Source organism: Notamacropus eugenii, chromosome 2 (assembly GCF_028372415.1).
Source record: "Notamacropus eugenii isolate mMacEug1 chromosome 2, mMacEug1.pri_v2, whole genome shotgun sequence".
NCBI lineage: Eukaryota > Metazoa > Chordata > Mammalia > Diprotodontia > Macropodidae > Notamacropus > Notamacropus eugenii.
The window spans coordinates 78719625-78739891 of record NC_092873.1 but is presented as its reverse complement, the minus strand read 5'-3'; the positions used below and the strand labels follow the sequence as shown (position 1 = coordinate 78739891).

Genomic DNA, 20267 nt, shown 5'->3' with positions numbered 1-20267 from the left:
GACCAGTGCTGCATAGGAACTGAACTAAGTTTTGAGCCTACTCCCCCAGTGACTGAGTGGGTAGGTGCAGTAGAGATTATGTCCCAGAGAAAATGCATAAATATTTTTAAAATAAATATCCTTTTGTAAAAAGCCACTTGCTGTTAAGTGGTTAAATGGAACTGGGATGCTAGTCACTGGTACCAAACAAATGGAGGGAACACAACAAGGGAAGGCTTCAGCTGATGGCACAGAAAAGACATTCTGTTCTCTCAGGATATCCTGATATCTTGAGGGGGGATACCATAGCAGGTCTGGCCCTGAGGGAGTGGAGCCAGATAATACTCATTGCACATTTATCTATATAAATGTATCAAGCGGTAACCAGGAACAAACCTAGACAACATAACAAAGTGAAAGGATGAAACAATGGCTCATAACTGTGACTCAGCTTCATCGTGAACATCCCCACTAACTGAGTCCTAGAATTTGGTTTGATTTGCTTGCATGAGGGTATTGTCAATCTGGCCTTGGGAATCCTGGGACTTGGGCTTATAGAAAGAGGCAGATAGATACATCATAGAATCAGAAAGATCCAGAGAATGAGCACAGGTTGTTACCAGAGACCTAAGAACAGGCTTTAGACCTTGGGAGGGTAAAGCACATTGGCACAGTTCCCCAGGGACCATTCCCTCAACTTCAACTCAGAGGTGGCCACAGGGGAAAAGAAGTGACAGAGATACTAAGGAATTTCTAGAAGGGGAAATTTAGATATGGCAGCAGAAAGAGGCAGTGACAGAGGGGTGAAAGTTCCTGGGCCCAGGTTTCTGGAGATAATAAGCATTTGGTGCAGAGTTGAAAGAGCCTAGGGAAAGGGAGAACCCACTGGGGAGGGAAGAACAAATGTGTTGACTTTTTATGGACTACTTTGAATCCTTTATATTGTCTTTCATTTTCTTTTTGAGGTAAAGCAAACCCTGTCCTATATCTGATATAAATAGGTTAAACATTTGCAAGGGAGCTGGGGTCCTTTCCCCATACATGGAGAGACTTGGACCCATTTGGAGGTTCTCTTGAGAAGTCCTGAGTGGGAACAGGAATCAAAGTCATATTTTTGAAAAGCTCTCAACATGGAACCTGGTCCTTGCAAGTGAAAAGTTTAGGATACCAGGCCTTGGGTTGCATCTGTACCTTACCAGCAAAATGTAAGCACATTTGATGATAGGTGATGTTTTTAATTTTCTATTTTTACCTCCATGACTGCCACATAGTAGGTGCTTATTCCACGCTTATTGAATCAAACAAAAAATGCAACACTGAGGCTTAGTGACTTGATTAGATCTACTTTAAAATTCACCTTAAAAATCCTAACTACAAGTCTAATTTTCTTTCCATTACACCCAGGTCCCTAAGGTGCTGTCCCTTTAAGTTACTGCTCTATTTCTGTCTTTTTCTTTTCTTCACTGACAACGTTCTCTATAGTCAGTGCCTGACTCCACAGCCTGACCACTCATTCACTTCTTAATAAGTGCCTTTCCATTCTCAGCATCCTATTGAAACTCTCTCATTGTTCTCTTTATTCTCAATGTGCTAGGTAGAAAAGTGGATAGTAGTGGAGTAGTGGACCTTCGATCTGAGCCTTCTGAGCTCAGACTGAACCTCAGATACTGTGACTGTGGGCAAGTTGCTTAATTTTTGTCAGTCTTGGTTTCCTCATCTGTAAAATATGAAGAATAATAATGCCTACCTCCCAGGGTTACTGTAAGGATAAAATAATATTTTATAAATTTTATGTAGTATTTTATTTTTTCCAATTGCATGTGAAGACAATTTTTAATATTCAACAATTCCGAGTTCCAAATTTTTTCCCTTTTTCCCTCCTCCCCCCTCCCTAAGACAGTAAGCAATTTGATGTTATATATGAAGTCATGTAAAACATATAGCCATATTAGTCATGTTGTCAAAGAAGAAACAGACTAAAAGGAAAAAAAACACAAAAAAATAGTGAAAAATTGTATGTTTCAATCTGCATTCAGACTCCATCAGTTCCTTTTCTGGAGGTGGATAGCATTTTTTCATCATGAGTCTCATGGAATTGCCTTGGATCATTGTATTGCTATACAGAGTTAAGTCATTCTCAGTTGATGATCATACAATATTGTTGTTGCTGTGTACAGCGTATGAGAGAATATTTTTTAAAGCCATTCACAGACCTTAAAGCACTACTACGTAAATGTTAGCTATTATATCTTTTCCTTGATCTCTCTGCTGTGTCTGATCCCACCGAGCGTGCCTTCATTTCTTGAAATCTCTTTTTCTTGACTTTTAACTGAACGACCCCCAAGGCTCGCTTCTTAGCCCTGTGGTCTTTCCTCTTTAGTCTAACCCATTCTGAGAACCCATTTTCCGGGAAGGCTTCACAGCAATCATTTTGTATTGATGATCTGAGACAACAGGAGAGAGTAAAGAGGACCCTGCAGCAGAGACACAGAAGTTCAGCCATCATCTGGTGGATGAGGAGAGAGATTTCACTCTGAGTAACGATCGCAGTTTGTAACGACAATGTACAAGAGGGTTGCTGACACCTTACTAACTTTTGATCTAGGAGGTATTTGGAGGCACTGGGAGGATGGTTTCCTGCCTGGTTTCACAACAGTTGTGAATGGAAGTAAACTCTGCCCCCAATCCCACTCCCACCCCCACTATCTTCATGTATAAAATGAGATGAGCTAAATGATTTCCAAGACCTATTCCAGTTCTAAACACCTAGAATTCCATCCTTCCTATGCAGACACCTTTATCAAATTTCACTCACATATCTCCAGCTGCCTCCAGTTTGTCCTTGCTGTTCAGTCATGTGGTAGAGATACAAACATGATAACTAAAACCATCAGTTGTTTTTCAGTCACCCCCAATTTTTTGTGACCCCATTTGGGGTTTTCTTGGCAAAGACACTGGAGTGATTTACTATTTCCCTCTTCAGTTTATTTTACAATGAGGAATTGAAGGAAACAGGGTTAAGTGACTTGCCCAAGGTCATACAGCTAATAAGGCCAGATTTGAACTCAGGTTTTCCTGATTCCAGGGCCAGTACTCTATCCATTGTGTCACCTAGCTGCCTCTACTCTACTTGTCTTTATCAAGGGTATCCCTAGTCCTCAGGCTCAAAGCGTTGGTTTATCCCTTTCCCTATATCCAGTCAATCACTAACCCCTATTGATTCCTCCTTCTAGATAGTTTCTGTACAGTACCTCTTCATCCCCACTACAACTACAGTAGTTCAAGGTCCAGTCCATGACTTTACACCTGAATTACTCCAATAATCAATAAATATTTAAGTGCCTACCATGTGCCAGGCACTGAGCTTAGCACTGGGGACAAAAAAAAAAAAGGCACAAGAAAGACTCACAATTTGATGATGGAAGACCAAAAAAAAGAGGCTAGAAAGGGAGGAGAAGAAGGGGAGCCAACACAGGGGCATGAAGACCAGCAGTGGATAAGAAACAATGAGGTGTCCCCTTCCTCAAATGGAAGGTCTGGAATGAATTCTCCAATCAGAGGGAGATATAACTGAACTTTGTGACTACAGTTTTTCTTCCCTCCAATCAATCCTATGCATTACTCTCAAAATAACCTTCCTACAACTCCATCAGTGTGCCATGGAATCCTCTTACTAGACTGTAAATTCTATGGAGAGAGGGAGGGACTAGTTGCTAGATCTAGCAATTTGAAGAGGCTATAAAGGAAGAAGAGGGAAGATAATTTCACTTTTATTCTTCAAGGTTATTGAGAAAAAGTCAGAAGGCTTGAACCTACTGAAGAATGCTGAAGCTATCCTTTGTTCCCAAATTACCTGTAACACTCACTCTCACTTTTGAAAAGTTCAGCCCTCCCTCCCTCCAAAGTCAAGCACAAGTCATGTCATCGTTTCTCTGATGGCGTGGTCTTCTTTGGCAATGACAGATGAACACAGTGACAACCTGTGACACTACCTCTGTTCCCTAAAAACAACCTGAATGGTCTCATATTTATATATCTGATCGTGCTATTCACCTTCCTGAGAAAATCTTTGTTCTTCCCTTCCATCTCTCCAAATTCCACCTATTCTGCAAGGCCCCTACTCAAGCCCTGCATCCTCCATGAACCCTCCACTCTAGCCTAACCCAGAGAGTGAAATCTCTCTTTTATGAATTCCTATAGCACTTCATTTATCCATTCATTCAATTTTTCAATCAAGATTTATTAGGGAACAGATAGGTGGTGCAGTGGGTAGAGCATCAGCCCTGGAGTTCAAATCTGGCCTAAGACCCTTCCTAGCTGTGTGATCATGGGTAAGTCACTTAACCCCGATTGCTTACCCCCCAAAAGCAAACAAAAAAGATTTATTACATCTCTCTGCAAAAAATGTTGTAGGAACTTTCATATACTAAAATTGAGTTTTTAATCATAATTTCATGTGTATATCTTGTCAACCCCTAGGCTCACAAATGTAAGCAAACTTATGTCCAGGACTATGTCCTATATTTCTTTTCTCTCCCTACAAGGCTGAACTAATGCCTACTATGTGACTGATATTGGTGAATTCAGCCTCTTTTCTCCACAATGTTGTCCTTTCCTTTAGGTTCTTAAGACTGGACCTTGTCCTTCTTTGTGTTCCCTGACTATATATCCTGTCACCTCCTCTAAGAAGGTTTTCAGTTTTCCTCTGTCTTAACTGTCTCTTCCTTCTAACAATACAAGAAACTTCCTGGTACTGACCTTTTGGTAAGAGCCCAGCAATAGTTGGGGGGCCAGAGTCAGGAAGCTACTTTTCTATTAACCCTCCTTAGTCCACCCAAACCTACTCTATCTTTTTCTATCTCCTTTAGGCAATCTGCCTCCTTGTCCCCATTGACACAAGCTCTAGTTCCTCCCCTGCATTCTACGAGTCTTTCTGACTTACCTTTTCCAAAAGATCCTGAAGGATAAAGGAGAAGATTACTTTTCCTCATGCCCCCTACTACTGATGGCCAAACCTACAGTTGTAGATCATTCAAGCTGGAAGGGAATGTAGAAGTTATATAGCCCAACTCCCTAATGTTATAAATTAAGGAAATTCAGCCCAAGTGTAACTGAAGTAGATTCCTTCAAGTAGTAAGTAGCAGACTTGAGAGGAGAACCCAGGTTTCCTGACACCAAACCTGTACTCTTTCCATTACATAGATAATTCTCTTACCATGAGGTCTGGTGATACTTAAGCTCTAATAATCTCTAGAGCAGGACTTTTAGGGAAAGAAACATGAATTTTTCACCCACTCCCACCACTTCATTTTGGTTTAGATTTGTGATTTTCTTGGTGTGTGAGAATTTCCAGTGTGGAAACTTTCCAACTTTAGATTCAAATAGTGCCTAAGAAAGGAGGGGCAGGACAGTAGAATAGCTGAAAGCAGAAATAGTAGAGCTGCCCCCTTACCCCTCCAAAAACCCTCCTCCAATAATATCTAAAAAATGTATCAGGTTGTGTCAAATGTATCCTGATGAAGAAATCCACAAAAAGTTCAATCCAAGAGGTCAGCAGAAGGAAGCAGATAGCTATGTGGACAATGGGGATGGGGGTCAGTCCAATGTACTTGAAGCACTTCCATGCCCATGGAGAGGCTGTGAATTGGGGTAATTTAAGGTTCCAGACCCATAACAGTTCATCACAGGTGCCAGCTGCAAGTTTTGTCTCCCACTATGCAGTTCTGGGTCATAGATCCTGGGTAGACCTGAGAAAGGGACCTGTCATGGGGGTCAAGGAGGTTCTATCAAGAAAGGAGGAAGTTTAGAAGCCAATAGCACTAGTGTGTCTTAGACTCCTGAAAGCAGAGCAGGGCCTCAGTTCAAGCATCTAGCCCAATCGGCAGAGAATCAGGGCAGGAACCCCAGACCAAAGGGAAGACTACAGTTCTATCACTCTGAACCAACAGAACTTTCTGCCTGGCTGATAGTGTCTGAGTCCAGCTGCAGTCTATTTCTGTAGAGACCCAATCCCAGGTCAGGAACTTCAGACCAGGGGGGCAGCAATCAGACTTTGCCCTGGATCAGACTACTTTGGAGCACTGAAAGTTTTCAGGTCCCAGCCTGCTCCTGAGATCCTGGAATAATACAACACAATACCCCAAGAAAGCAGCAACAGCTTAGACCAGCTTAGACCTTCTAAAAGTGCACAAGTCTAAATCAGGTCTAAATATCAGGTCTAAAGTCAGAAGTAGGTTGGAAGAATGAGTAAACAAACAAGTAAACAAAAATCCCACCATAAAGAACTATTATGGTAACAGGGAAATGCAGAAGAAGAGAATGACTCCAAAACATCTACAAGTAAAACCACAGAAAAAAACACAGCTTAGACACAAACTTAGGAGAATTCCCAGAAGAGATGAAGCAAGAGTTTAAGAGAAGAATTTTTAATAATATTTTTATAAATGAAATTATCCTTTTCCCCAAGATGGTGAAAGGTGAAAAGGTGAAAAAGGAAGCAAGGGTCCCCTCCAAGACAGAAGCCAATTCAAAGGCCCTGAAGGTCAAGAAAGCAGTGATAAAGAGTGTCCATAGCCACAAAAAGAAGTTCCAAACTTTCCCTACCTTTTGGTTACCCAAGACCCTTCAGGTTCAAAGCTGGCCCGAAGGCTATCGGAGAAGTGCCCCTATAAGAAGCAAGCTCGATCACTATGCCATCATCAAATCTGTCTTGACCACTGAGGCCGCAATGAATAAGACCAAGGTCTTCACTGTGGATGTCAAGGCCAATAAACACAAGCAGGTTGTAAAAAAGCTGCATGACATTGATGTGGACTGATGGAGAGAAGAAGGCCTGCGCTCAACTTGCCCCAGAGTATGATGCTTTGGATATTGCCAACAAAATTGGAACCATCTAAACTATATCTAACTAGTCTGCTTCACCAACAACAAAAAAGTTTTCCATTAAAAAAAAAGAAAAATGAGAGCTCTTGATAATGCCTAGGGAAACCGAAAGGTTAAGTTCATACATGTTTATTTTTGTTTAGTTGTTTTCAATTGTGTTCAACTCTTGGTGGCCCCTTTTGGGGGTTTTCCTGGCAAAGATACTGGGAGCGGTTTGCCATTTCCTTCTCCAGATCATTTTACAGATGAGAAAACTGAGGCAAATAGGATTAAATTACTTGTCCAGAGTCATACAGCTAGTTAGTGCCTGAGGTCACATTTGAACTTAGGTCTTCCTCACTCTAGGCCCAGTGCTTTATCTACTCACCACCCAGCTGTCCTTAAGTGTTCATACAGTCAGCATATATTAAGAGGTAGTATCTGATCCCAGGTCTTCCTGTTTCCAAGGTTAGCCATGAAGGAATGTTGCCTGTCATCCCTTATTTTTCCCTTTCCATTTGGAACTTAATGTCCTATAACAAGAACCCCTTTCCTCTGGGTAATGGGGAGAAGTAGGTTAGTATTCTACCCTCACCCCACCAAGTTTCTCTGGGAATAGCATTTCTAACCCTTATCACACTCATCACTCATGGAGAAGAGCCCTAATAGAATCTTCAAAATCTCTCAGATTTCTTGCAACTTTCATGGAATATTTTGAGTATTTCTTTGCTTGAGGAGGAATATGGCTTCATGGGCAATGCTGATAAATCTAGAGCAGAAGTCAATTCAGACACTTCCCATGCCCCCACACCCTGTAAAGTTAATTCTTTCTTTCTGCCACTTTCCCAATATAAGGGATTGCCCCTTTTGTACATGGACATTTTGGTTGCTGAAAGGGGTAGAAAAAGAACATTTGTTTAAGGAAAACTGATAAAATCAGCTTTGCAAAAAACACAGCCTCTAAGATAAAATGTTGAGGAGAGACACAAACTATTCTGAGAGGCCGAGAAAAAACTACCCTGCAGATAAATGCACTGAGAAGACCTAGAAGAAGGTAGAAGACTGTTAAAGGAGTTTAAAGATGGTTACAGTGCATTGTGTTCCTTCAGCTCATTTGCATGTGAGCTTTCAGAGTTGTAAAGGTTATTCTATAAATTAAATAACTGTTTTGGGATGATAGGAAGATTATTTAACACCAATTGGGGTCAAATCTGTGTAATAGCCCCTACTGCTTAAAGGCCAGGTCTGTTATATTTCACTCCTCCCTCAGGATTCTTCAGTACTGTCAAGGGATGTACAGGTATTCAGGGAGGATTAACACCTCTGGCATAAGGACTTGCCAAGCATCTGGTGTCCACTTGATTCACCCAGCTCTCACCAGTGACTCCAAGAAGCTGTAGCATGTGCACAGCCACAGCCCAGTCAAAGCGTCTTGGCAGAAGGGCTAAACTAGGTTGACAATAACCAAGAGGCCTCAAATCTGTCAACGAGATAGAGAGAAGACTTCTCCAAACATGTCAAGACTACCCCCAGAGGATGGCTGGATGTGAACAATCTGTTCCCATAGCCATTGAACGTGGCTGAAGCAGGCACTGTAGAGCACGTAGAGTTGGTCTGACACTGAAGATGCCAGTCATCCACAGCATCCTGGGCCTTAACTTTTGTCTTGCCGATAGACCTTGATGACTCTGGAAGAGAAAGTGAGGTCGACAACTTTGTGCAATTCTGTCTCACTTAAATCCAATTCACGAGTAAGTCAATACATCACCCTGTGATGTCACTGGTCATCTCCAAAAACAGACAACAATAAAGGGTTTGGGGAGCCTCTCATCCCTTCCATTAGCTCAGGCTCCTACCAGTTTGCATTCCCTCCATTTTAGACGTTTCCTACTGCACAGTTCTATTTAACTACTTCACAGCCAAATTAGCTTTTGCAGGTAACTCCTTTCTTATTTAGCATGGTCCCACCAAGCTCCAAATACAAAGCCTCTCTGGGCTTGTGTCCAGGTACCCTTTCCTGGCCTCCCTACTGCTCTGGCAGCGACATTCAGTCTGGAATACCATTCCTCATGGTCCCCATGGGTAAAGCCAGAGACTCCACTACCTCTGCCTAGAACTGAAAAGGACCAACCTGATTCTCAGGGCCATGGGGCCTACAAGAGAGAGGGGAGAAGCCCTTCCCCCACACCCAGCTCAGTGCATGGTGCCTATGCTTCAGAGGAATAGGATCTTCAATCCCCAGATACTGCTGGAAAGAGAGTGAGATTGTTCTAGTCTGATAGTTTTAAAGACATAGCCTATTCTGGCTACATAGCCAATGGAAAGAGGGTGTACTCACCCACTTGGTAGGAGAGCCCAGCATATCTTTTCCCAGAAGTAGGTCCTGGGGGTTTCCTTTATGGGTACCTCCATCTTAGGTGATCTGAGTATGCCCCCAAATAGAAAGATAGATAGGTAACATCCTAAATTAGAGGTGAATCACAGCTTATGAGGAAGCCCTGATCTGAGCCATTCAATGACAGATAGCAGGGAAAAGGAAATGAGCAGATACAAGCAGGGACTGGTATGCCATTTCCTTCTCCAGTTCATTTTACAATGAGAGAACTGAGACAAACAGGGTTATGTGACTTGCCCAGGGTCACATAGCTAGGCCCAGTACTCTCTATCCACTTCACCACCTAGCTGTCAGCTGCGAGAGTAGATGCTTAGAGAATCAGAAAAACAGAAATTCAGGAGCTAATCAAAATTGACAGACAGGGCCAGGTCTGGCAGTGCATCCTTGCTGCTTGGGGAGGCTGAGGCTGGTGGATCAGAGATTCTGAGCTGCAGTAAGTCAAGCCATTTGGGTGTCTGCACTAAGGCCTGCCTTAACCCTCTGTTTCCAGAGAACTTCAAAAGAATGATAAGATCAGCTTGAATAATCAGTCAGGGCTAGTTAAAGAAAGAGCTTTATAGCCTCAAAATGCTATGTAAGCCATTTGAAAATTGTTGCTGAATTAATAAACAACTGAACAAAACTTCTTTCTCATCCTCTCTCATTGCCCTCATCCTTTCTATTGCCTCTGAAGGAGTAGCCCTAGCACCTGGAATTTGATGTATACGACTCTGTGACATCTGTGCACTTTATGGGATGCTTTAATCATACACTTTGAGAAACCTGAGGCACAGCAGTCTCATACTGGCTTGTGTGCTGACTTCCCCAAGCCTCCAGAAAAGCAATGTGTGATCATGCCAATTATTCAGTAAGGGAATCCAACATCTAATTTTCTGACTAGGTGGCACTGTCCTGTAGCCAACAACCAAGCAGTCCAAAGAGTTTCTCTGGTACATGCTGTTCTGTAAAATAGCTTCGCAAGAGGCTGCAGTATCCGTTCTGGCCACCATAGGGCACTCAGTTTGTCAATACCTCAGTGACATCAAGATGATGACATAACTTGCAGTTGACTTTGATTTGAGCGAGGGAGGGCTATACAAGGTCACCAACCTCACTTTCTTCTCCTGAGTCATCTGGGTCCAGTGGCCTGATATTCATCAGGAGGACTGGAGATGGCCCAGGATGCAATGGGAGACCTTGGCCCTTTCAGGCTAAGGTCTTATCACATTCTCACTTTGAGTGAAATACACCCATTCAATGAATGGGCTTCTTTAATTAAAAAAAAAAATCAAACTGGGAGAGGAAGACCCTCAGAGGTTCCTGGGTAAAAAAGAAACAATTACTAGAGTTTTTTAATAGATGACAGTCTCAGGTTCTTTGGGAGCTTTTCTTCTCCCCTCATTCTAATCTCTCTTTTGTCCACTATATGAATCACTTCCATAAGTGATTATGGACTAGTCTGAACTCTTTTTCCTTGGGTACTGGTCACCAAAGGGAGGAACTGGGTCATGGCAGCAATCAACTGAGGCCAACCACCAGTCTCAAAAGAGTTAGCTGCCAATATCCCACACGGTGAAGAAGATGCCATAATACAATTTGTTCTCATGCTTCTCTGACTGTATTCTGACTTGAACCTCTCTCTATTAGACTTTAAGGCCCTTGAGAGTCAGAGGGTGGGAAACAGGATGATTTTTCCCCATCATCTGAAAAGCTTCCCAGTTTCATAGACAAAGTCCCTTCCATCTGCACCCCCCTCTTCTTCCCAGTACCCAGAAAACAAATGTAGACTAAGGATAGTGCCTGATCAAAGCTAGCCAGGAGGAAGAGAATGTTGGGGCTTTTATCAGTGGCACAGGTAAGCTTGGACCAGCTTTTTTTTTTTCTTAAGCAGTAGATTCTAAATCCTCTTTGAAAGTGAACTTCATTTATGGGGAAACCTTATCAGAGAGCACCAAAGCCTACATTTTTGCCTGACCCTCTACTTGGCCATACTCCAACACAGCAATAAAACCTGGTACTTCTCTGTGTGTTTTATTCAGGAGATTTATTTGCCTTTTTGTAATCATGGACACATCAATACCATCCAAGGTAGCAAAACTGTGTAAAAAATGATCACAGGCTTCCATGAGAACAATGAGACAATGGTGGTAAACTAGAACCTCAGAGAAGTCTTGACACTCCAGAATTTATTCACTACTTTTTCATTACAGCCATCCAACTCAGTCACTTCACTCTACATGACTATGAAAAGTTGTTGAGTCCTAGCTGCCTCTTCATGATCCTATGGACTTTGGCATGCCAATTGTTGTCCATGAGGTTTTCTTGGTAAGATACTGGAGTGGTTTGCCATTTCCTTCTCCAGTGGATTAAGGTAAATAGTGGTTAAATGACTTATTCAGGGTTACACAAATATTAAGTGTCTGAAACCAGATTTGAACTTAGGTTTTTGTGACTCCAGGCCCTGCACTCTATCCACTGTCACATGTAGCTGTCCCTATGAAACTAATTTCTTAAAATACTTGAATGATGTATTACTTGGAATTGAAACAAAAACTGAGGGGGAAAAACAGCTTTCACTTACAGAACATTTGAAAATAAATTGCTTTCCTCACAATAAGATCAAGTAGATCCAGTGCCACCTAGCTGCCTTTGATTAATTGAAGTAGATGGTAAAAGCATATGTACCATAGGTGCAGGCTCTTTGGGTATTTAGGGGATATTCCATGTGACACTTGAGGTGCTACAGTAGCAGTGGCAGCCCCCTCCTGCTTCTAGACAATTTTCAGTAAACCTAGAGTCATTTTATTAACCAGTGAAGGAGTGCAATATATAACTTGTCCACCAGATGACACTATACTTCAACCACCAGACCCATGGTTGTGTTAAAATCTTATTGACCTATGGGACAAGAGGTATCCTACTAACGTTAGCTTTTCACTTTGCCAAACCACATGGCTCCAAACAGCTGGGCAAGAAACTCTTGCCCACTGGAAAGTCTGTAAGAAAAGAGGGGCAAAAGGATTTCTAGCAAAAATTATCTTTTTTAAAGTAAATTTTTATTGATAACTTTTTAAAAACATCACTTATATATCCTATTACATTCCTCCCTCTCCTTACAGAGAACTATCTCTTTTATGAATAAAGAAAGAAGGGAAATGAGAAGATACCTTCTCATTTTTTTATTTTTTTTGTGAAAAGTTGAATTTAGCATAGGCTCTGCTAAGCTATTGGTAACTTTTACCATTTCCTGTCCTGTACTTGTCCTCGTGATTTGACTTGGCTTCAACACTCTCTACACCCATCCCCGCACCTCACCCCTGCTGTCCTATGCTTCAGTTCCATCCCAACTCAAATTCTCGGGAACAATTCTATTTTTTTGTTTAATCTAAGGTGTCCTCTCCAACAAAGGGGTAGGATGAAGAAAAAGGTACCCAGAGCATAAACACAAATCCCTTTATGGAACAAGGAATGTTAAGCAATAATCATCTGAAGAAGTTGAGAATCAAAATCACATTTGAAAACAGATTTTTTTTAGAACTTTTTTAAAAAGCAATTTTATATTTCACCTGCACTGATTACAAACCTGTCAACTCTAACTGGAATCTTTTTGTCTGATAATCTCTCTTTTTCTCTAGATCTCTTTTTTTCTCTCTCTCTCCTTTCTGCTAGTCTGTGTCTACTGTTATTGTAGCTCCAATTGCTCCAGGACTGGCTACCCAGCTGCATGGGTGCCTGGGAAGAAGGTGCCAGTTCCTTTAAGATTTCACACCAGCATCAAAAGTCAAAGGAAAGAACACATAAATGGCAGGCAGCCTTATCCCAGCGTAAGCTCATTCAAGAACCCATGAACTCAGGAATTTCAAGGAAATGGGGGAAGTGTATCCTCCCCACTTGACTCACTGCAGAGCCCAGAAAGTCATCCTCATACTTCAAGACTGGCAAAGAGAAGAGGCCCAAGATTTAGATAGAAAGATAGATAGATAGATAGATAGATAGATAGATAGATAGACAGATAGATATTGATATATTGATATAGAATTAAGAGAACAGAACCAGAAGAATGTTTTATGCAATAACAGCATGACAAAGACAAACTTTGAAAGACTTAAGAACTCTAATTTCACCTTATTTGGACTAGTTTTGGTCCAACAGCCAAAATAAAAAATTTTTGTCACTGCACAATATGAAATTCATTAATCATTATGACTGACATTCAGAGAATATCTAAGCCTGCCTTGAAGTGCTGGAGTGCAAGGAGAGTGCCTCCCTGATGTATATGTGTGCATATCTCTGGAAACAGGTTTACCCAAGTTTCCAAGGTCCGAATGCCAACTGAGCATACTCCAAAAGATGGAGAAATAAGTGCCACATAAACAACACATCAAAAAAAAAAAAAGCTGACATGTAGAATCCCATACCCATAGTCTCCCACTTCTGCAAAGGAAGGAGAGGTACCTTTTTAAATTAATTTTTCCCCTCAACAAAAATTCACCCTCTTCTGGTCACATACACACTGGAAAAGAAGGAAAAATCAAGCTGCTTGTAATAAAGATACATAATAAAGCCAAACAAACTCCTGCATTGGTTTTGCCCAGAAAAAAGGTCTCCATCTGCACCCTAAGTAGTCTCGGTCAGGGGGCGGACGTCATTTTTAATAATTAATGCTCCGGAATGACCGTCGGTCAGAGTTCTTAAGTCTTCTAGAGCTGTCTTGGCCGTACACTGTATAAACTGTTCTCCCCACGCCACTCACTTCACTCCTTTCTCAGTTGGTAAGGATCCTCCCAGGTTTCTCTGAATCCCTTCTCACGCCTCACAGCACTCTGGCACACCCATGTGCCCTCGCTGGCTCAGCCCTTTCACAGCTGATGGGCAGACAAGCCTCTTCTCGTGTTCTCTTTGGGGCCAGGCTTGATCTTTAGAATTCTACAGCGGTCAGTTTTGCTCCTCTTTCCACCCTTCCCGGTACTGCGCATCGGTGCCTGCCGTACCTGCTCCTGCCATGCCCTGTCTGGGGCAGCCGGACTGGCCGGCCCACGGCTGGCTGGCAGCTCTCTGCTCCCAGTGTCACTGACCTCCTGGGGACACGTGTTTCACGGTAGAGTTCTGGGCCGAAGCTTAGGGACGTGTGAGGCACTTTGCGCAGTTCCAGATGGCTTTCCAAAGGACCTGCAGCCCAAAGGCCTGCTTTCACAGACCAGGCAGGACGTGGAGTTGGCTGACAAGGGTGCATGTTAACCTATTTACACATTTAGGCGCTATTCAGAGTGGAACGGCCTTCACAGTTGCCATAGAAACTGCTCGAGGGTCTTGGAAACAAGATGGTGGCTGGAGGCAGTTTCCCTCTAGCCTCCGATTGTAACTCTATGGTAGGTCGGGGGTGACCAAGCTGGAGCAGGGAAGCTGGGAAGAGAGAGATGTCGTCGCGCACACGCGCACTAAGGCCTCAGGTAGACAAGAGACTGGAAAGCGACTTCGTACGCAAGTCTGACACCGGCGCTACTCGGTTTCGGCGGGGGCGGGAGGAGGAGGTACACTGCGGGTTGACTTAAGCACATGCGCAATAACTGCAGTGGTGAAGCTTGGGTGGGGCGTCCTCTGGAGGCTACGGGAGCTGGAGTGGCGAGGTCTTTCCAACGCACAAGCTTACTGGCGACGTCGGCAGAGGAAGGAGTGGGCGGACTAATACGCATGCGCTCTGAAGGCGCGGACTTGCCTTCGGAGGGTGTGCCGAGAAGGGAGGTTCATTGCGCAGCCGCAGAGGCTACCTGATTTGGCGAGAGGGTTTAGGGGAAAATGAGGGATGGGGGCGGGGGTGAGATGCGCCTGCGCGTTGTTCGAGGGTTGGGAGTACTGGGGAACTTCACAGAACAGAATGCGCAAGCGCATTAATCGATAGATGGGTGGGTGGGAGGGGGGAGGAGAGGGGAGTGAGTCGGTGCGCCTGCGTAGTGCGGGGGTGGAGCGCGGAGGGGGTGGGGGGAGAAGAAAGGGAGAGCGCCTGCGCGGCTGTCAGACGGCTGCTTGGTTGGTCAGTGGGGAGCCAGCGCCTGCGCACTAGGACCCGTGTGCAGCAGCAGCGGCAGCGGTAGCGGCGGCGGCGGCGGCGGCGGCAGCGGCGGCGGCGGCGGCGGCGGCGGCGGCAGTAGGCTTGGCGGTAGCGGTTGAGCTTGCGGCGGGCGGACGGGGGTCCAGTCGGTACGTTCGCACGAGGTGAGGGCGGGTAGTGTGCGCGTGCGCAAATGCCCCAGTCAGGGAGGCTGAGAGGAGGGGAATGGAATGGAGTGGAACGGAGGGGCCGGCGGACAGGCGGGGGAGGGGAAGGGCAGGCGGTCGCCTCGCGGGGCCCGAGCTGGGAAGGGAGGGTTGGGGTAAGAGCGCGAAGGAAAGGGCGGGAGCGCGCGCTCGCCCTGCGGGTCTGGCGCGTGGTGCGGCGGTTAAGGTCCGGGCGGGTGACGTTGGCGCGACGCAGGGTGAAGGGGGGGGTGTTGGGGGAAGGTTGAACGGCGAGCGCGGGGCCGCCACGCTGGAGAACCTGGAGCCCAAGACCACGAGGGGACCCGGAGATTGGTTTCATCTCGCGGGATGGGGAGGGAATGAGACCACGTGGGTGAGTCGGAGGGGGGAGGAGGAGAGAATGAGCCACGCGGGACCGTTGGGGTTGGGATTGGGACTTGGGGAGGGATTTGGGGTCGCCCCACGAGGACATGTGAGATGGGGGAAGGATTGCTCTCAGGGTCGGGGGTTGGGCACGTGAGGGCTGTGGTGGGACACGCGGGGAAAGAAGGCTTAGGAGAGCTCAAGAGACTTGGGGGAGGGGCTTCTGGGGTACAGGAAGTTGGATTTGGGGGGGCGTTGGGGGAAATCCCTCGGTTTCCCTCTGCTGGAGAAGGTGGCTCTGAGTGGGAGGGGGGGACTGTAAGGCCACATGGCCTAGGTTAGGTCTTGAGGGAGGGGGCAGGAAATCCAAGGCAGAGGGGGATCCCATGGAGGTGTCGAGAACTCTGCCACATCGTGGGTTTGAGGCCTCCACCAGAGGGGTGAGGGGCCCTGGGTAGGGAGGTACCAAAGGGAGGGCAAGGGAGAAGGCAGGCCATTTTCCCATCCCCCAAAATCCTGATTGAGGGTCCAGAGGATAAGCAAAGAAGAGGAGGGAACATTTAAAGAGGGAGGTACATGAGACAAAATTAAGGGGCCTAATTGGCCATCGGGGTTGGTTTCTGTATCAACGCTAGTATTTAAAGTAGATTGGAGAAGACTTCTGTTAGCATATGTTAACTCTGCCACTTAGGTCTGTCATCCTGTTGTGTTACCTACCCTCTTTCTCTTTTGGAGTGAGGGAAATGGATTTAAATAGAACTATCCCAGAAATTGGAGAAGGTAGGGGAAAGGAGGCATAAGGGGGTATTTCAGTGATAGAAGAAAAGAATGGGGAGGGGGTGACTTTACTCCCTCAGACCTTGGCAAACTTAATCTGTGTGCAATATGTAAAAAGGAGTGGGGCAGAAAATCATCTTTGCTTAGTAATTTTGGGTAGTACTTTGTAACCTTTATTGAGCTCTCAAACCATGACATGGTTTCCAGATGGTCAGTTTTTCTTCTGTCTCCATCCTTTGCTAAATTAGGATTTTTGTCTCCCTGTTATCTTGTTAAATATATGCAGTGGAAACCCTTAACTTACAACCACTAGGCTAGCCTTTTGGTTGGATTTGTAACCCCAAACTTACCCCATGTGCCGCCTGGGCCTGAGGCCTATTACAGTACAGGTGCATGCTGGGAAAAGTGGGAGGGCCCCTGGGGGAGGCCTGGTATTTGGGTTTCCTGAGGGAGCTGTGACTGGTTGTTTGTCAGAGGCTGAGTGGACCCTTTTCCTTTCTCCCCTTTCCCAGACAAAAGCTGGTAGCTTAGGTTTGGGTGGCTGGGAATCTCCCTGGCTAAGGTGCCTTGTGGATTCCTGTACCACTGGTAGGTGTAGGGGTGTGTGTGTGACAACTGTGGGTGGAGCCCTGAGCTCTGAGTCTCCACCCAGTTCCCTAGCATTAGCCCAACTCCACCCAGTTGCTCAGAGCTCTTTAACTAATTATAGCCTTGGCTCCCTTTTGGGGGGGGGAGGGTGACAAATGGGGGAAAAGAAAAAATGGATTCTTCCCTTCTGGGACTCTATCAATATTATTCTAAATCTCCCAGCATCCACAGTTTAGATACCCAGTTATCTGTTGCCCTGTCTCCTCTGCCCTCCCAGTTCCTGGGCCTCTAGTAAGATCCAGGAATTAGGATATCATTGGGGGAATAGTCACAGGGAACCTTAAAGAACTATTAATAACACCCTTTTTCTCTCCTCCCCCTCTCAGTTGGAATAGAAGTCTCTCAAAATGGCAGATGACCTGGACTTCGAGACGGGGGATGCAGGGGCATCAGCTACCTTTCCCATGCAGTGCTCTGCCTTGCGCAAGAATGGCTTTGTGGTGCTCAAAGGCCGGCCCTGTAAGATAGTTGAGATGTCCACCTCCAAGACTGGAAAGCATGGCCACGCCAAGGTCAGAAGCTCTTCCTTGTTTTGTCTTTTGCTTCTTAGCTTGCTTATAGCCTGCCTCCTTTTGACTCTTAGTTTCCCCCAAACCTGCTTTCTGTACCAGATTATCAGATCTCTGATGCCTTCAACCTTGCCTTTCTGGCTTCTTAACCAACCATTACTTCAGTATTCTGCATTTCTACTCCTCCACCTCGACCTTCCCAGTTTTCTTCCTGTCACTTTAACCCTCTGAATTCTTCTGAAAATCCCTTTCCACCATTGGGCTTCATTTGGTAGCCTCTTTTCTTCCTTACCCAGAGTTCCTGGCTTCCTCTTATGTTCTGTTTTCCCTACCCCTCAGTCCTTTTTTAGATTCTTTTGTTTCTACCCACTTAAGTGGTTCAGATTTTTCTCAGTACTAGATGCAGCTTTCCGCCTGGTATATGTTTCATTGCGGGTCAGAAAGAGCTAAAGGAATACTGCGTCCAATATATGCTGAAATTCCAGGGGTTTTGTCCTTGCTTACTCATGTCTTCATCCTACTGTTGTTTCTGAAAAGCTAACTCTTTGATGACTGAACCTGTTTAGTATAGACTTTCCCCAGTGTCATTCTTCTCACCTAAGTCCTGTAGTTTCTCATTTATCAGTCCTGCCATATCCCCAGGTTTCTGCTTTCCTTCCTATTCCTTCAACAGCCTCAGACATAACCTCTTTTCTAAGTTCTTCAGCTTTTTACCTCCTGCCCTTGGAGGTTGGGGACTATCTGTATCTGTCCCAAACTCTTCCCCTTCCCATCTCATTTCCCAGTCTCCTAGAAACACATTCTTTCCCAAGTATCCAGGTCTTATTCTTTGATTTTGGATTCTTTGTGTTCCTTAAACATACACAAGATTTTGGTTCTTAATCTCCTTCCCTGATTAGTAACTCTATGGTTAACCTCAGTGCCACCTATTTTTGTCTCTATATGCCTATCTCTCTGCCCCTCTTTTCTCTTCTCGGGACCATTAAATCTCTACCATGAATTGCCTGAGTCATTTAGGGGAGGAGGGAGAGAATGTGTAGCTATCTTCCTCCCCGTGTCAGAAATTGCCAACTTCCCTCTTAACATGATACGCACACATATATATGTGTATATATATACATATCCAGGTTCATCTGGTTGGTATCGATATCTTTACTGGGAAGAAATATGAAGATATCTGCCCTTCAACCCACAACATGGATGTGCCCAATATCAAGAGAAATGATTTCCAGGTATTTGGAAAGGGGTCAAACCAGAGCACCTAGGTTTTGGGGAAGCTTCAATATGAGAAACAAAAGTACTAGATTTTAAAGTAAAGAGATGTGGAAGGAGTCAGACAAAATAAGGGGTGGGGTTCGTGTTGGAAAGTAGAATAAGAATTGTCTTGACTGCCCATCCCTTATTCTGTGTTTCTAGCTGATTGGGATTCAGGATGGCTACCTGTCACTGCTCCAGGACAGTGGGGAGGTAAGGGAGGATCTTCGTTTACCTGAGGGTGACCTTGGCAAGGAGATTGAGCAGAAGTATGATTGTGGAGAAGAGATCCTGGTAAGTTCTAATCGCCCTGTCCCATTTGTCCTTGTTTTCCATTTCCAATGGCTGTAATGTCACGGTGAGTTTTACACCCAGGTGATCCCTTTTCCTACAGATAACGGTGCTGTCAGCCATGACAGAGGAAGCAGCTGTTGCAATCAAGGCCATGGCAAAGTAACTGGCCCCCGGTAGGTAGAACTCTTATTTTCTTTGCCTGTTGGCCTCCCCCCACGTCCTTCACTGTCATACTCTATGTTGCAGGCTATGTATTGGTTGTCCTAATCTTTTCTTTCCATATTCAGGGTGGTGGTGGCTGCAGCAGCAGCAGCGATCGTCGCCTGAAGAGGCCTTCCCTCTCCTCCCCAGCCTGGTCAGGCTTTGGCCCCACCCTGGCTGGACGCCTCTATTTCTTTGATGTTTTATTTTGGTTTTTTTTTCTCTCCGGGGAGCTCCCCCCAACCCCACCTCTTTAGTCCAGCCCTATCTCCCCCAACCCCTTGGACAAGATGGGGGCAGGGCCTTGGTAAAACTGCCCCCTTCTCTCCCCCACCTCACACTACAGCCCTGGTGGGGGAGAGGGGATGGGGGCTCCTTGAGATTTAGTTTTTTTCTTTTTTATTATTCAATCTGGAAGCAGAAAGCTGTGGATTCTGGATTCTGGCAAAAATCCTGCCCCCCTCTCCCTACCTATCCTGTCTGGCCCCCTGGTTCCCTATACCTCACCTAGCACCACTCCCTCCTCCAACAGGGGACCAGACCCCCCCCCCCCCACATCTGCCTGTGTCTTTCCCCAAATCTCTTCGGTGGGAGAAGGGACAGGAGTGGGGAGGGGCTTTATTCCCCTCCTCAGGCATCCAGGAGGGCCCCTAGCACCCATGGGCCCTACCCCTCCTTGCGGTTTTCTCCCTGACACATTTGTTAAAAATCAAACCTGAATAAAACTACAAGTTTAATATGACTGCCCAGGTTTCATATACTTATTCTCT

The 20267-nt window shown here is 45.1% G+C and overlaps 1 protein-coding gene and 1 long non-coding RNA gene across 10 annotated transcripts; one reads left to right on the top strand and one right to left on the bottom strand.

The window, feature by feature from the left end:
- Window positions 1–1757: 1757 nt before the first annotated feature.
- Window positions 1758–14455, bottom strand: LOC140525656 (uncharacterized). Its single transcript, XR_011974084.1, has 2 exons — window positions 9179–14455; window positions 1758–8528 (listed from the first exon to the last, which is right to left on the bottom strand). It is a non-coding gene; the product is annotated as an uncharacterized lncRNA (long non-coding RNA).
- A 100-nt stretch (window positions 14456–14555) lies between these two features.
- Window positions 14556–20239, top strand: EIF5A (eukaryotic translation initiation factor 5A). 9 transcript variants are annotated; one of them, XM_072641238.1, is made up of 7 exons: window positions 16511–16594; window positions 17104–17179; window positions 17566–17751; window positions 18876–18980; window positions 19165–19296; window positions 19397–19469; window positions 19584–20239. In XM_072641238.1, the coding sequence occupies exons 3-6, from the start codon at window positions 17587–17589 to the stop codon at window positions 19457–19459; spliced, it is 465 nt and encodes a 154-aa protein (XP_072497339.1). In that variant the 5' UTR covers window positions 16511–16594; window positions 17104–17179; window positions 17566–17586; the 3' UTR covers window positions 19460–19469; window positions 19584–20239. The 9 variants fall into 9 exon arrangements, with proteins under 9 accessions (XP_072497342.1, XP_072497336.1, XP_072497335.1 ...); XM_072641241.1 differs by lacking the exons at window positions 16511–16594; window positions 17104–17179 and adding an exon at window positions 14556–14745; XM_072641235.1 differs by lacking the exons at window positions 16511–16594; window positions 17104–17179 and adding an exon at window positions 15196–15412.
- Window positions 20240–20267: the final 28 nt, after the last annotated feature.